Source organism: Bos mutus, chromosome 10 (genome assembly GCF_027580195.1).
Source record: "Bos mutus isolate GX-2022 chromosome 10, NWIPB_WYAK_1.1, whole genome shotgun sequence".
Classification (NCBI taxonomy): domain Eukaryota; kingdom Metazoa; phylum Chordata; class Mammalia; order Artiodactyla; family Bovidae; genus Bos; species Bos mutus.
In genome coordinates, this window is record NC_091626.1 from 20,801,135 (window position 1) to 20,815,743 (window position 14,609).

Here is a 14,609-nt window from a genome sequence, read left to right on the forward strand (position 1 = left end):
AGTGAAGGAGCCCTCTTGGGAAGTCCCAGGCCTGTTAGACAGTCTCGCCGCCTCGAAGTAGTTAAAAAGATCCTTCCCTTAAACTCTAAATCACAAAGGCCTGAGGTCAGAGGATTCAAGATTGCTCTGCAGGGCGGCCCAGGAGGGGCGGGGTCCCACAGTAGGGGCGGGGAGACGGAAGGATCAGACCAAGCCCGGACCTTCCTCGGGGCTTGGACCAGGAAGCGCTGGGGGGAGAGCCGCGGAGTTGAGACTGAAGCCAGGTGAGGCTGGCGTCCTGGTGTGGGGAAGCTGACACCGCCTGAGAAGGGGACCGGGGTCTCTGCGAAAGAAACAGCGCCGGGCTCTAGAAGGAAGGGAATAATTGAACTAGGGATGGGAAGCCAGGTGGAGACCCGCCTTTGGGGGAGAAATAGGCGGGGTTCCAGCGCAGGCTCGGTAGCGACGGGTGCGGGGGTGGGGCGAGGACGCATGCGTAATGGAGGTCTCGGGCGGGATTTGGTGACAGAAATCAGTTTTAGGGTGTCTTGGGACCCGGACCCTCAGGAATCTGGTTTATTGCAAGCCTGTGCAGAAAAGGCCGGATGCTTACTGCCAGAGGGTTAAGGCCCTCTCCGTTTCCGGGCTCTGCCCGCCAGGATGGTGGCGTCCTCGCTGAAGCTTCAGGATCTAATCCAGGAGATTCGTGGGGCCAAGACCCAGGCCCAGGAGCGGGAGGTGATCCAGAAAGAGTGCGCCCACATCCGGGCCTCCTTCCGCGATGGGGACCCTCTGCACAGCCACCGCCAGCTGGCCAAACTGCTCTACGTCCACATGTTAGGCTACCCCGCCCACTTTGGACAGGTACTGGGCGTGGACGCCTCCCGTCCGAGTTTGATGAGAGAAGCTAGTGGGGCACGGTAGCGAACACCCCCCTCACTTGTTTCTCGATTTCTTTATTCTGCGGAGTTGCTGGGCCCTCACAGGGTGTACCGCAGATCTCCTTGCCCTTACAACCCCAACTGGTCATCAGATGGACTGAACCCCTCATTCTCTGGCCAGCGCCATTCAAGGCCCCTGCTCTTCTCTCCCAATCTTCCGTTTCCTTGAAACTAAATCTCCTAAACCTCTATTCTTGTTGAACGGGGTTGGTCCTGGGGTATGCTGCCCCCACAGGTTAATCTGGTGTAAAGGAGAAAGAAAAGCCACGCTAGTGCCTCCGGTTTCACCCCTACCCCTTCCTGGTCTGCCCGCTTCCCTGTAGATGGAGTGCCTGAAACTGATCGCCTCCCCCAGGTTCACAGACAAGAGGGTGGGCTACCTGGGGGCCATGCTTCTACTGGATGAGAGGCAGGATGCCCACCTGCTCATTACCAACAGCATCAAGAAGTGAGAGGGTTCTGGGAAGCACTTGGAATCAGGGAGATGGGAGAGTGGGGAACTGGGAAATCCCAGGGGTTTGCCTGCTGTAGGTACTGGAGGACTGGACTTCTCAGAGGCTTGACTGACTGTCCTCCCCAAACTCTGCAGTGACCTGAGCCAGGGGATTGAGGCTGTCCAAGGCCTAGCCTTGTGCACACTGAGCGCCATGGGTTCTGCTGAGATGTGCCGGGACTTGGCCCCGGAGGTGGAGAAGCTGCTCCTGCAGCCCAGCCCCTATGTGCGCAAGAAGGTGAGACAGCAGGTTCTAGGCTCTTGCTCCTGCACAAACTGTCCTGTCTGCCACATGATAGAGGTGGGGGATTCCATCCTGGCAGACCCCCGCCCTCTCTGAGCCCCCTGACCTCTGCAGGCTGTTCTGACTGCAGTACACATGATCCGGAAGGTCCCTGAACTCTCTGACATCTTCCTCCCACCCTGTGCCCAGCTGCTTCATGAACGCCACCATGGTAAGGCCACGGGGCTCCTCGTCCACTGCCTCAGCTCTGGCTGTGGGCAGCAGGGAGCCCTAGGACAGGAACAGTAGCTCCTAGGTGAAGGGCAGCATGTGCATGCAAACACGCACACAGTAGACTCCCCTGCGCTCTGTCCACCATTCGCTCCCTCACCCTGACCCAGGCATCCTGCTGGGCACTGTCACGCTGATCACCGAGCTCTGCGAACGAAGCCCTGCAGCCCTCCAGCACTTTCGAAAGGTGGGCTGGTGAAGGGGTGGGCCCCGGGCCAGGAGGAGAAGGGCAGTGGGGTTGGAGGGGGCTGAAGGGAGAGAGGATTAAGAAGAATGCCCAGGTCAGGCTCTGCCCTCCCTTCAGGTGGTACCCCAGCTGGTGCACACCCTCCGGACTCTGGTGATGACAGGATGCTCCGCAGAACACAGCGTGTCTGGAGTCAGCGACCCATTCCTGCAGGTGGGCTGATCCTTCCCTGCTGCATCCCTGGAACAAAAAGCTTAGGCAGCCCATGGCCAGTGGTCCCCTCCAAGACAATACTTTGGTTCATCAATAACTTGGGCAGGAGGGTAGCAGGCACCAGCTCATCCCAGGTCCAGTGTGGGGAGGGGGAGTGCCTGAAAACTAGAAAGTCCAACTTGGTAACAATTTTTTTTTTCAAAAGACTGTCCCCAGATCTCCTGGCCTCACTCATCTCTGAACCCTCCCAGGGCCCAAGGGGACAGAGGAGGCTGGGAGGGGGGAGTGCAAGGAGACCGTTGGGAGCCAGCCAGACCCCTCACAGCGCTCTCAACGTTGGATTTCTATCCTCAGCCCCTTACGCCCAACTTTTATTTAACCCAATTTCAGGTCCAGATACTTCGTCTGCTTCGGATTTTGGGCCGGAACCACGAGGAGAGCAGTGAGACCATGAATGACTTGCTGGCCCAGGTTGGGGTGGGGGCCTGGGTTATGGGTATTGCTCTGTGATCCCACTGGCCTGGGCGTCCCTCCCATGACCACTCCCCATGCAGTGGCCAGATGATCGTGTCTCCATTTCTTTCTGGACTGTGATCTCTCCTGAGGTCAGGGACACAGTCTGTTGCAGTGCAGTAGTCCCTGGCACATAGTTGGGGGGAGGTGGGGGTGGAGGGGATGGATAGACTTTTGTAAGCTGTTTGAGGGATGACATGAGGAAAGGATGGAGCCCCTTAGAGCTTCTCTCCCATCCACGCAGGTAGCCACAAACACGGACACCAGCCGAAACGCGGGCAACGCGGTGCTGTTTGAGACAGTGTTGACCATCATGGACATCCGCTCTGCCGCGGGCCTAAGGGTACCGTCCCCGAGGCCCCTCCCCTGGGCCCCTCCCACCCACTCCAGCCAGGGAGACAGGTCCTGTTCTCCAGTTTCTCCTCCCCACCCTGGGCACCCTGTGCCATGCACTCCCCACTGCTGAATGAGCAGGCTGCTCCTTCCCTGACTCCCAACCTCTGCCTTCCATAGGTTCTAGCTGTCAACATTCTTGGCCGCTTCCTACTCAACAGTGACAGGAACATTAGGTAATAGGCCCAGGTGTCTGGCAGGGCTGTGCCACTGAGCCCTTGACCCTCTGCCCTCCTTCTTCCAGAATCTCCGGATTCACCAGCCTCTTATTTCCATACCAGAGCAGGACGGGTGGGGAGAGGGCTGACGGCCAGGGTATGCTAAGGACCCTCGTGCTCTGACCAGATACGTGGCGCTGACGTCCTTGCTGAAGCTGGTGCAGTCTGATCACAGTGCCGTGCAGCGGCACCGGCCCACTGTGGTGGAATGTCTGTGGGAACCTGATGCCTCCCTCAGCCGGTAAGCAGGGCAGAGGAACCATAGCAAAGAGTAGAGGGCCCAGGCACCGGGCCAGCTTAGCAGCTGGAGAAAGGGGACTAAGGAGACAGGTGCTTGGGAAAGGGGAGCACCAAGGAATGTCATGGGGTGACCTGGGAGACCTTGTCTAAACACACGTTTCTTCTCCAGGCGGGCCCTGGAACTGAGCCTGGCCCTGGTGAATAGCTCTAACGTACGAGCCATGACCCAGGAGCTGCAGGGCTTTCTGGAGTCCTGCCCCCCTGATCTACGGGCTGACTGTGCCTCTGGCATCCTACTGGCAGCAGAGAGGTGAGGGGATGGGTGCCCAGGAGGTAGAGAGGGTGGAATCCAGGGAGGGTCATCGCCAGGACTGAAGAGCCATGATGTCCCCTAGGTTCGCCCCAACCAAGCGGTGGCACATAGATACCATCCTCCGTGTGCTGACGACGGTGAGGCAGGGGCTGGGCTGAGAGCTGGGTGGGAGCGGGCAGGGTTCATCACGCTGACCAAGCCACATTCACTCCTCCAGGCAGGCACCTATGTGCGCGATGATGCAGTGGCCAACCTGATCCAGCTGATTGGGGGCGCCCAGGAGCTCCACGCCTACTCTGTGCGCCGCCTCTACAGCGCCCTGGCTGAGGACATCTCCCAGGTACCGCTCCTTCCACCAGGCGCAGGGCTGTCCACCCGCCTCATCCCTTCCTGGGCTACCTGCTCCATACACCAGATTCCCAACTGTTTTTCCCCTAGAGTCACAGCTCTGTCTCACTCTCTTTTTTATCCTCACAGCTTTCTACTTAGTAGAGGAGTCACTGAAGGACAGAGCCCTGCTTATAGTTAGAACACCTGGACTTCTGTCCTGGTTCTGTTACTTACTGTCTGTGCAACCACAGATGACTCATTGAACTTTCTTCATACCAGGTCTACTCAGCATTCTACCCTGCCTACCACCCAGAGCTGTCTTGATCAAACAGGATATAGATAAAAGCTCTTTTTGCATGTATTAGTTCTTATTACTACCTTGAATGCTGAGTGAATTCACAGATGCCAGCCAATAACCAATACGCCAATACCGCTTTCCATATTACTTTAGTAGTCTAGCAGAAACCACCTACCCCTTCCTCAAGGGAGGACCCCGTCACTTCATCCTCATTGCACCCCTTGTGGTTAGGCCATGGGAGGGGGGCGGGGTTGTTTTGTTTTTGGTATTTCTTTCTGAATTTTATCCTACAGTACTTTTAAAAACTGAAACAATTGATTTACAATACTGTGTTAGTTTCAGGCGTACAACAAAGGGATCCAGTTATAAGATGATTATTTTTCTCATGTGGATCATTTTTTAAAAATCTTTATTGAATTTGTTGCAATATTGCTTCTGTTTTATATATATATATATTTTTTTTTGGCCCTGAGGTATGTGGGATCTGAGCTCCCCAACCAGGAATCAAACACATACCCTCTGCATTGGAAGGCAAAGTCTTAATGACTGAACTGACAGGGAAGTCCCAAGATTATTTTCCATTATAGATTATAACAAGATATTGAATGTAGTTCCCCGTGCTATACAGTAAACCCTTGCATATTTATTTTATATATAGTAGTTTGTATCAGTTTATCTCCATACTCCTAATTTATCCTTCCCATCCCTTGCCCCATTGGTAACAATGTTTGTTTTCTATTTCTGTGAGTGTTTCTGTTTTGTGTTTGGATTCATTTGTAATATCTTTTAGATTCCTCACAGATATCATACCGTTTGTCTTTCTCTGGCTTATTTCACTTAGTATAATCATGAGATCTGTTGTACGCCATGTTGTTCTTATACTTGGCCACTAGAGAGCAGAGGAAGCCCAGGAGCCAGGACAGAGCCCGGAACTAACACAACTGCTCATAACTGCTCCCTGTGCCAAGGGCCTTCCCTTTCCCCACCCCTGCAAACTCCACTATCTCTGCACTGCCTAAAGGGATGTCACGGGGTCTGGAAGTGAGGAAGGGACCCATGTTTCTCATGGGTCAGCATGGCCCAGCATGTTTCTCATCCCCCACAGCAACCACTGGTGCAGGTGGCAGCCTGGTGCATCGGGGAATACGGAGACCTCCTGCTGGAGGGGACCTGTGAGGAAACTGAGCCCCTGCAGGTGGGTCCTGCGTTGGGGGTACACTGAGGAGGGACGTGTGAGGGGAGTCAAAGCCAGCCCCAGGATTACTCTCTGTGTGCCCCCTGGAAGGTGGAGAAAGAGGAGGTGTTGGCACTACTGGAAAGGGTGCTGCAGTCCCAGATGTCCCTGCCAGCCACCAGGGGATATGCCCTCACGGCCCTCATGAAGCTCAGCACCCGGCTCCATGGGGACAACAAGTAAGACTGGGTCCCGGCCCCTCCCACAGAGCCTTTTCTTGGTACCTCCAGCGAGAGATGTCCCTTCACTATGGCCCCCAGTTTCTGAGTTTCCTGCATCTCCATCCCAAGCCCCTTGTCCTTGGGTCCTTTTGAGCCAAGTATCGTGGGTCTCTCCCTGCTCTGTGGGGGCCTCTTCCTTCCCTGCTGCATCCTAGAGGTGAAGGGCAGGGCAGATGGCCAGTCCCAGTCACAGACCATCCTGTGGCCCAGCCGCATCTGCCAGGTGATGTCCATCTACGGGAGCTGCCAGAACGTGGAGCTGCAGCAGCGGGCAGTGGAGTACAACGCCCTCTTCCGGAAGTACGACCACTTGAGGTGCGCCGCTGACGGTGTGGGACCCAACCCCCAGCTCGCTCCCTATGTCCATTTCTGGGTGCAGGGGTCGCAGCCTTACCTGTGCCCGCCCACAGTTCATGGACGCTAAATGGGCTTCCCACCCTCCTTGTTCATCTGAAAGCCAGTAAAACTGTTCCGTCTTAGGAAATCACAGGGGTACGTCTGACCCGCCATGAGCCCAGGTCTCTCATATTCTTACCCCTCCTCCCACATATCTCTTGTGAAAACCCCAGGGTCTACCCAGAGGGGTACACCTGCGTTCTTCCTCTCAGGGCTGCCGTCCTGGAAAAGATGCCTCTTGTGGAGCGGGGTGGCCCTCAGGTTGATGAGGAAGCAAAGGAAAGCAAAGAAGTAGCCCAGCTTTCGGAAGCAGCCCCTCTCCCCACAGAGACCCAGGTGAGAAGCCAGGGGAGCCCTGGGGGAAGAGCATGGTCCAGCTTCCATACCGAGCCCTGACCCTTCTGCCCTCTCTCCAGGCCTCAAAGCTCTTGGATCTGTTAGATCTCCTGGATGGCCCTTCTGAGAATGCCCAGCACCCTCCCCCTCTGGATCCCACCCCAGGAGACACTTTGATACACCTCCTTGACCTTCCGTGCGCTCCCCGACCCCCTGGTAAGCCTCAGCAAAGGGGAGATGTCTTAAAGAAGGGGCGGTGGAAATAGGTGCTTCCCCTTCTAAGCTGAGGACCGAGATTCTGATTCCCTTGTCCCTGCTGTGTGCTCCCATCACATCCCCATCTTAGTAAAAGGATTCATTAGATCATACAGTCCCCTCCTGGATACCCTCCAATGTCTTTGGCCCGGGGTCCTGCTTCCTCCCTGCCCACCTCACAGGCTTTCCCACTGCCCGCTCCACTGGCCCCTCTCAACTCAAGCCCTTGGTGTTCATATTCTTTTCACATGGAATGTTCTTTCCCCAGCACATTAAAATAACTGGCTCATTCTCCATCTTCAGCCTCAGCTAAAGTGTCAGATGCTTCCCCTCCCTCTCCTGCTTAAGTTAGTTCCCCCCACAGGTTATTTCCTTGAGAGCACCAGTTACAGAGTGTGATTGTTTCCTTGTTTATTGTTTTTCTCTCCTAAGCTGTGAGCTCCACTGGGGACCTCATCTTCTTGTCCACTCGATCATTAGCATCTGGAGCAGTTCCCTGCACCCAGTGGGTGCTCATTTAATTTTTCTTGCATGAATGAATGAACTGTTATCTTCAGCCCATATACAGAGTCACTTCTCTCTCCCTACTGTAGCTCCCATCCCAAATCTCAAAGTATTTGAGCGTGAAGGACTTCAGCTGAATCTTTCTTTTGTTCGACCCCCTGGAACCCCTACTTTGCTGTTAATCACTGTCACTGCCACCAACACCTCAGGGGGTGACGTCACCCACTTCATCTGCCAGGCGGCTGTGCCTAAGGTTTGTAGAAGACCAGGACTCAGAGGTAGCCTGGATACTCCAGGAGAAAAAGCCACTAAGTAGAGGAGGCACTGGGGGTGGAGGGAGGGTGAGATGAGAAGGGAGCGACTGCAGAGACAGGCACTTGGGGAGTCGCGGGAAGAGGGTGTAAAACTACTGGGTGTGGAGTGGTTGCCTGAGCCAGCCAGCTGCCTTACTGTGTGCTCTGTCCAACCTCCTGTGTTCAGAGTTTCCAGCTGCAGCTACAGGCCCCCAGTGGAGACACTGTTCCAGCCCAAGGTGGCCCTCCCATGACCCAGCTGCTCAGAATCCTCAATCCTAACAAGGTGAGCTCCAGGAGCCTCTCGAGGCTAAGACCTAGGGCAGGGAGGAGTCATCTGTGCTTACCCTGGTCTTCGCTCTCCTATTCCTAGGCCCCCTTGCGGCTGAAGTTGCGCCTCACCTACGACCACTTTGGCCAGTCGGTACAGGAAATCTTTGAGGTGAACAACTTGCCCGTGGAGACATGGCAATAACTCAGCCTCCACTCAAAGCCTGAACTCCTCCTGTGCCCCCAAATCAGGAGCTACTTGGATCCATATCTGAGGGTGACCAGCAGGTGGCACTCTGGTCCTGTCCTTGCTGCTGCAGAAACTGGGGTGGGGGGAACCCCACAAATGATGAAAGCCAATAAAGCCCTAGGGGGCAAAGCCATATTTGAGGTAGAAAATGTATGGGAATAACAGGGAAGAGCCTTCTTGCACAGAAAGTAGGTATCTTGCCCTAAGCTTTTGGAACTGGTTTCAACAAAGGAAGGTTTTCCTTCTACCCCCTTTCTGGCTGGGGAGCAGATGTGCCCCTAAACCTCCACAGGAGGCACTCTACTCTCTAGGCCAGGGCAGGGCATAGGGGCAACGTCAAACCAGAAGTTTTAGATCTCTAACAGGAATCCTCACCAGCTTCCCCAAGCTGCTGCTGTTCCCTGTAGCCCCGGGCAGGGAAATCCCTGCTGCCTCCCCTCCTCTCTAACTCAGCTGTAAGGCAGTTTAGGAGCCGCTGGCAGAATCAATGGCATCGACCAAGGGAGGGGGGTGGCAAGGGATTTTCCTGTGCTTAACTACTGATCACGGCTAAGTGGAAATCCTATAAACACGAGCGGAAATCAATGGAGGCTGCTTAGCGGCCAGGGGAGAGGGGCGGCCCACAGATTGCATCTGACGGATGAGGGAGAGGAGGCAGCCAGGAAGGCTCCAGGAAGGATAGCGGAGGGTAGGGTGAAGGAACAGGCAGAGCTGGAGCGAGAGGAGTCACTGTGAGAAGGGGAGCCAGAAGGGAAGAGGCACGGTGAGCCCAGGAATGAAGCTTCTCAGCCCCGTGTCACATCCAGATCTCCAGTCCCCTAAGGCTTCTCTTTGGAGCCGTACACTTCTAGCAGGCGCTGGTAGTCCTGGGGCCGGAAGCGCTGCAGGTACACAATCAGCTTGGCAGGTGCCCTCCCCTGCTCCAGCACACCTACAGGCAAAAGGAGAATGAGGAGAGAACCAGACAGCCACAAATACTGTGCCTCTCCCTGCCCACGCAGCTGGACCCCAAGTTGTTTCCAAGGCAGCACTGGGATTCCGAACGCCAGCCAGCCAGCCTATCTAACCCACCAGCCTACTCCCTGATTGGCCTGGGGAAGCGGGGCCGAAGAGGGCCACTTGAGGCAGAAGTGGGCCTAGGAAGCCAAGCACGAGCCTCTCCTCTGGCAAGGAGAAGTGGCGAAGGGCACTCAGGCGCTAGGAAGACAGAGGGTGCCTCAATAGCAACTCATTTCAGTTACTGCTCCTGCCCCCCAATCAAGATTAAAGCCTCTCCAGGCATGCCAAAGCTCATTAGCTTGGTAATGAAGCACATGCAGAGATGCACACACACAGAGAAACCAAGGGGTGTAGAAAGGAGAAGCAGCTACGACCATGAATGAGGTGGGATTTGCAGAGAATTCCAGCCTCTGTGGTGTGGAGCCACAATTAGCCAGTGTCTGATTGTTAGTGCCTGGCAGCATGCTGGGCCGATAGCAGGGAACTCAGTGTAGGTTTGCTGAGGAGGCAAGAGCAACATCCCAGGGCTGTAAGGCCCCGTGGGAGGCACAACCCTGTACTTGCATGGATGAACTGTGTACAGGGGAGCTAAGCCTGGGAACAGAACCAACCTGCTAATGTTTGCCCCCTTTCTGTCGCATAGGAACAACATTCTTGACTTTTACTCAAGCCAGTAGGACCAATGAGGATTTCATTATAAAAATCAGAGGACAGGAGTTGAGGGGAGAAAGGATGGATGGAAAGATTGAAGAGAACTGACAAATGGAATCGAAGGATACCTAGAGGGGCTGGAGGTATGAGAATGACATGAGCCAATGGCTGGGGAGGATTAGAGACACACGGAAGGATTCAGTGCAGGTTAGACAGCTACTGCAAAAGATGAACCAGATTTGATAGAGCCCTGAGCAAACTGGGTCCTCTAGAAAACTGCTAAAATAATTCCTCTTAAAGAAATAGCCTCGAGACATCCCCGACAATTGGCCCAGTGGGTACACTCAGAAGAACAAGGGAAGGACAGAAGAGCCTGTCTCCCTCACCAAGCAGGCTGCTGAGGTGGTGGATCTTCTCCAGGGCAGCTGGGACTTCAGCCTCCTTGTGCACCAGCGCCTCTACCTCACCCACAGCGTAGCCAAAGTCAGCTGTATCCAGGTCCACCCTGAGCAGCCGCTCCTCTCCGTCAGCTCCGGACAGCACCAGTTTCCAGGCACTGCGCTTCGTCACAAAACTAGCTACTAACTGCAGCCCCAGGGGGCCCAACACAGCAGCCACGCCCCCAGCCCCCGGGACCTCAGCCCCCAGCACCTCACACAGCTGGACCACAATTGAAGGCTCAGCTGTGAGTTCCGTGTACTCAGTGTGGGGTCCTGAGACACCTGCCGCTCCGGGACATTTGAGCTCCCATCCACTGCCTTCTCGCTGTCGCAGCCAGTAATCAGCTCGCATGAGGCTCAGCTCAGGGGTGTCATAGTAGCTGTCTCGGAAAGTGACTCGGTGCTCCAGGGTACCCCCCAACTCCTGCAGCCGCTCCTCTGTGCTGGGCCCGGGAACGAACTTTCGCTCCACTTCAATCAGGCCCTGAGCCATGCTACCTGCAATCAGTCAATCAACAAACACTGATGAGCTCCCGAAGATCCCTCCCCCCGGAAGAACTTGTAAGGGGCACACACCGTCGCAGGGCTGTCTGTCGGGGGTCCTTCCTCCTTCTGTGATGGATGGCCCTGTCTGTCTCTGATGTTTTTTAAGTCTCAGCAACAGGCACAGATCTCCAGTTGGATCCCTTCTGCTGCTGATGTCCTATTCCAAAGGATTCCCTGGAAAATCCAAGGGGCTCTCTAGAAAGCAAGCCGTGTAGCGGGTATCCTTTCAATGCCCCTCGTTCGACATACTCTACCTCGGGAGTACGGCTACTCACAGCGGGAGATGACCCCGCCCGATCCCCCCAGAGCACCGACCCGCGGAGCCTCGGGTCTCACCTGAAAGCCCTACGGTCTTCCTCTCGCGGGACCTGGAGTAAGGGGAAGGAAGCCCACGCCACGCCCGCGAGGAATGCCGGAAGCAGTTCCTGGCTCCGGACCTCGGCCCGGTTCTCTGCGCACGGGGGAGGTCCCAGCACAAGCGGCCATATTAGGCCCGATGTAGCGATGCCGAGGGCAGGCTTGGGCCGAGAAGCCTGCTAAGTTATGAGGGGCCGCAACCTCCGCGGTGGGCCAAGACCAAGGATAGCCCCCTCCGTTCTGCTCCTCATTCCAGACCTCTCCCAGCTCCCGAGGGGCGGCCCGGGTCTCAGGCCGCAGGCTGAGCCTGACACCCTGGAGCCCGGGTGCATGATGGGAGGTGTAGTTCCGAAGGGAAACTTTGCTTTCTTGCCCACTCGTCGCTATGGTGACAAGAAAGCTTCGATTGACGCCTGTGGGAGTCTATCTGAAGTTAAGTCGGATGGAAAAGGAACTCAGACCCCATTCCCGCCTTCAACCCTCTCACTTCGTTGGCAGATGGGCCTGGAATACAAACCACTCACTCAGACCCTGTCCAGCAGATACTTTATTGACTATTGTGGTGGCCCATTAAATGCAGGCCAATGGCAATGAGCTGGGGGAAGAAGAAAGATAGCTAAGACCAATCTAGTTACTCTAGACTCTGGAGTTTTAAAAGAGAGTTGAAACATCCCCAAGAATGTTCAGGATAACGGTGGATAGGAGAGTTGTTTTTGTGTGTGTGCAGCTTGAGGGATCTCAGTTCCTGGCCAGGAATTGAACACCAGCCTCCCACAGTGAAAGCCAGAATTCTAACTACTAGGTCACCAGGGAAGCCCCCTCCCCCAACGACTTTCTGTAAGAGGAGGAAATGATATTTTGGATGAAAACTAAATACATGATGGGATTTCAACGACTGGAGACAGAAACAGCATGAGCAAAGACCCAGAAGCTGGAGAGCACCTGGCCAGTGTTTAAGGGAAAAGAGACGAAGCTGGAAATACCGCTGAGCAGACTGGAAAAGGCTTTGCATGCCAAACTGAGCAGTTTGTCTGTTTCCTGTGGCCCCTGTGCAGGCTTTGTCAGGAATAGGAGAAATACTTGTGTTCATTTAAAATATAGGAAGACATGAGAATGGCCCTCTGACTGCTTTGGGAGACAAAATAGAGAATGCTGCTTCTCCTTACTCCCTCCCAGGGTTATGATTACCTGGAGGCATCTACTGTATGTCTGGTTTTTTGGGTAAGGTAGCTTACTGAGAAACAGTGGTTCTTGTCAACTCCTGGCTTCCCTCCTATGATGGGTGAGAAGGGCTAGGTTCTTTACACTTATCCTTTCCCCAGTATGTTTTTGGAAACACATGACTCATGGGAGGTACCGTGGAGAGGACACTGGTTTACAGACATGGCATCTTGAACCTGGCATGTTTTGAATGTTTATCTGCAACCGCCCACCCCCCCCCACCCAATGACAGGAACCAGTGTGCAGGGAAGAGAGGGATCCCAGCCCCTAACTCCTTTCATTGGTCTGCTTTTCATCTGTCCTTTGCTTTTAAGTTTTGTTGCTCAAAGTAAGAAGACTTAATTTCTTCCTTGAGTTATAGGGTTCAAATCCAGTAGGGCAGAGGCAGCAGTTTAAAGAGAAAGAAAGATTAGACTCCGAAGTCAGTCAGACCTGGAGTCAACTCCGGTCTTCACTTTCTTGGTGTTTGGTGTTGGGAAAGATACTCTACCTCCTGAAATCTCTGTTTTGTCTTTAGTAAAATGTGGACTCCCTCACAGATAAGTGTGAGGATTCAATGACATGCTGTCACATCATAGAGATTCAAAATATTAGTTTCTTTCTCCTTCCTTTTTTCCTGTGAACCCTAGGACCTTTTTTTTTTTTTTTTTCTTCTATTAATAGAAGTAGGCTGTAGCAGCTAGTATGGGCTCTGGAGTCTGAGCATCAGGATTTGGATCCTGGCTGGGTCATTTACTGGCCATGTGACCTTGGGCCAGTGAATTGTTTGTGCCCTGGTTTCTGGTGCCAGGGGAAAGAATCTGCCTGCTGATGCAGGAGACACAAGAGACACAGGTTCAATCCCTGGGTTGGAAAGATCTCGTGAAGGAGGAAATGGCAACCCACTCCAGTATTCTTGCCTGGAAAATTCCATGGACAGAGGAGCCTGGTGGGCTATAGTCCATGGAGTCTCTAAGAATCAGACAGGGCTGAGCATACATGCAGGCCTTCCTAACTGTAAAACGAGACTAGTTGTGGAGATTAAATAAGTTAATATATGTTAAAGTGCTTGGTACTGTCCCTAAGCACTCGTTAAGTTTCAGCAGTTATTAGAATACAACGGAGTTTATGTGAGCTGATAAACTGAAAATAAGGATGGGGAACCAGGCCCTCTCCCCACCCCACCTGCACCCAACTCTGGGGACTATGTGACCGAGTGAAGGAGACAGAAGCTCCGGTGACTCAGAGTAATTGCTGCGGCGGACAAGGTTCTATAGTGCCCAACTGGAAGGGAGGGGAATTAATAAGGCAAAAAGAAGGGAGTTAAAGTGAAAAAAAAAAAAACGAGGTCTCTGGTGGTTCTGGAAAGCTCATAGAAGCCATGGCTTGCTCTAGAGCTGATTAAAAAAAAAATAATAGTAATAATAACAAAACACATGTATATTTCTGTAGACAGAAGAAAGAGGAGGAGAACTCGGGAAAGTGTTTAAAATGCTCTTTGCAGGCACCGGCTTGGACCTGGAGCCACAGTCAAGCAGGTGGCCAGCACCGCAGTCCGCCTGTCATAGGTTCCGCCTACAGTCTGGTGAAGCAGACACCAAGCTCTAGGGCCGGCGGACTACAACTCCCGGCTTACTCCGCGACGGGCGGGCCGCTGCACCTGCTCAGTGGGGCCGCCCCGGGCGCCTGGGTATTGATTATTCCATTGTGTGGGACGCCTCGGCTCCAGCCACTGAATGAGGCGGAGGAGTGAGGGCGAGGAGGAGGAGGAGGAGGAGGAGGAGGAGGGCGAGGAGGAGGAGGAGGAGGCAGGGAGCGAGCGAGTGCCCAGGGTGAATCAATGGAAACCCCCTCACGAAGCCGGGAAAACACTTCAGCCGCAGCCAAATAGCATTGATTATTTTCCTTCACTTCCCTCACCGCCGTGAATTTATTTATTTATTTTTTCCATCTCCGTCCCCGACGCCCCGGAGTGAGCGCTGGAGGGAGGGAGGAGGAGGGGAAAAAAAGGAATCAACACATCGG

General features: G+C 54.2%; 2 protein-coding genes across 5 annotated transcripts; one reads left to right on the forward strand and one right to left on the reverse strand.

Annotated features, from left to right (window-relative positions):
• The first annotated feature begins 148 nt into the window (after positions 1-148).
• AP1G2 (adaptor related protein complex 1 subunit gamma 2) lies at positions 149-8,383 on the forward strand. 3 transcript variants are annotated; one of them, XM_070377450.1, is made up of 22 exons: positions 149-263; positions 639-843; positions 1,244-1,368; positions 1,510-1,651; positions 1,772-1,868; positions 2,038-2,114; positions 2,232-2,327; positions 2,718-2,798; positions 3,085-3,183; positions 3,354-3,409; positions 3,579-3,692; positions 3,861-4,001; positions 4,087-4,141; positions 4,222-4,344; positions 5,738-5,827; positions 5,918-6,045; positions 6,298-6,402; positions 6,657-6,819; positions 6,900-7,035; positions 7,668-7,831; positions 8,059-8,157; positions 8,245-8,383. In XM_070377450.1, the coding sequence occupies exons 2-22, from the start codon at positions 640-642 to the stop codon at positions 8,344-8,346; spliced, it is 2,397 nt and encodes a 798-aa protein (XP_070233551.1). In that variant the 5' UTR covers positions 149-263; position 639; the 3' UTR covers positions 8,347-8,383. The 3 variants fall into 3 exon arrangements, with proteins under 3 accessions (XP_070233551.1, XP_005909868.1, XP_070233552.1); XM_005909806.3 differs by having other exon boundaries at positions 6,696-6,819; XM_070377451.1 differs by lacking the exons at positions 7,668-7,831; positions 8,059-8,157; positions 8,245-8,383 and adding an exon at positions 7,507-7,646.
• Positions 7,461-11,701, reverse strand: THTPA (thiamine triphosphatase). 2 transcript variants are annotated; one of them, XM_014482952.2, is made up of 4 exons: positions 11,364-11,701; positions 11,058-11,201; positions 10,428-10,979; positions 7,461-9,322 (listed from the first exon to the last, which is right to left on the reverse strand). In XM_014482952.2, exons 3-4 carry the CDS (start codon positions 10,972-10,974, stop codon positions 9,210-9,212), a joined length of 660 nt encoding a protein of 219 aa, XP_014338438.1. In that variant the 5' UTR covers positions 10,975-10,979; positions 11,058-11,201; positions 11,364-11,701; the 3' UTR covers positions 7,461-9,209. The 2 variants fall into 2 exon arrangements, with proteins under 2 accessions (XP_014338438.1, XP_005909870.1); XM_005909808.3 differs by lacking the exon at positions 11,058-11,201.
• Positions 11,702-14,609: the final 2,908 nt, after the last annotated feature.

Bases quoted from the DNA above. Each gene is read 5' to 3' on its own strand.
- AP1G2 (XM_070377450.1), top strand. From the start codon at position 640: ATGGTGGCGTCCTCGCTGAAGCTTCAGGATCTAATCCAGGAGATTCGT. The intron at 3,410-3,578 runs GTAATAGGCCCA...TGCTCTGACCAG, and splicing joins AACAGTGACAGGAACATTAG to ATACGTGGCGCTGACGTCCT. The intron at 7,832-8,058 runs GTTTGTAGAAGA...TCCTGTGTTCAG, and splicing joins GCCAGGCGGCTGTGCCTAAG to AGTTTCCAGCTGCAGCTACA.
- THTPA (XM_005909808.3), bottom strand. From the start codon at position 10,974: ATGGCTCAGGGCCTGATTGAAGTGGAGCGAAAGTTCGTTCCCGGGCCC. The intron at 9,323-10,427 runs GTGAGGGAGACA...TTTTGCCTGTAG, and splicing joins CCACCTCAGCAGCCTGCTTG to GTGTGCTGGAGCAGGGGAGG.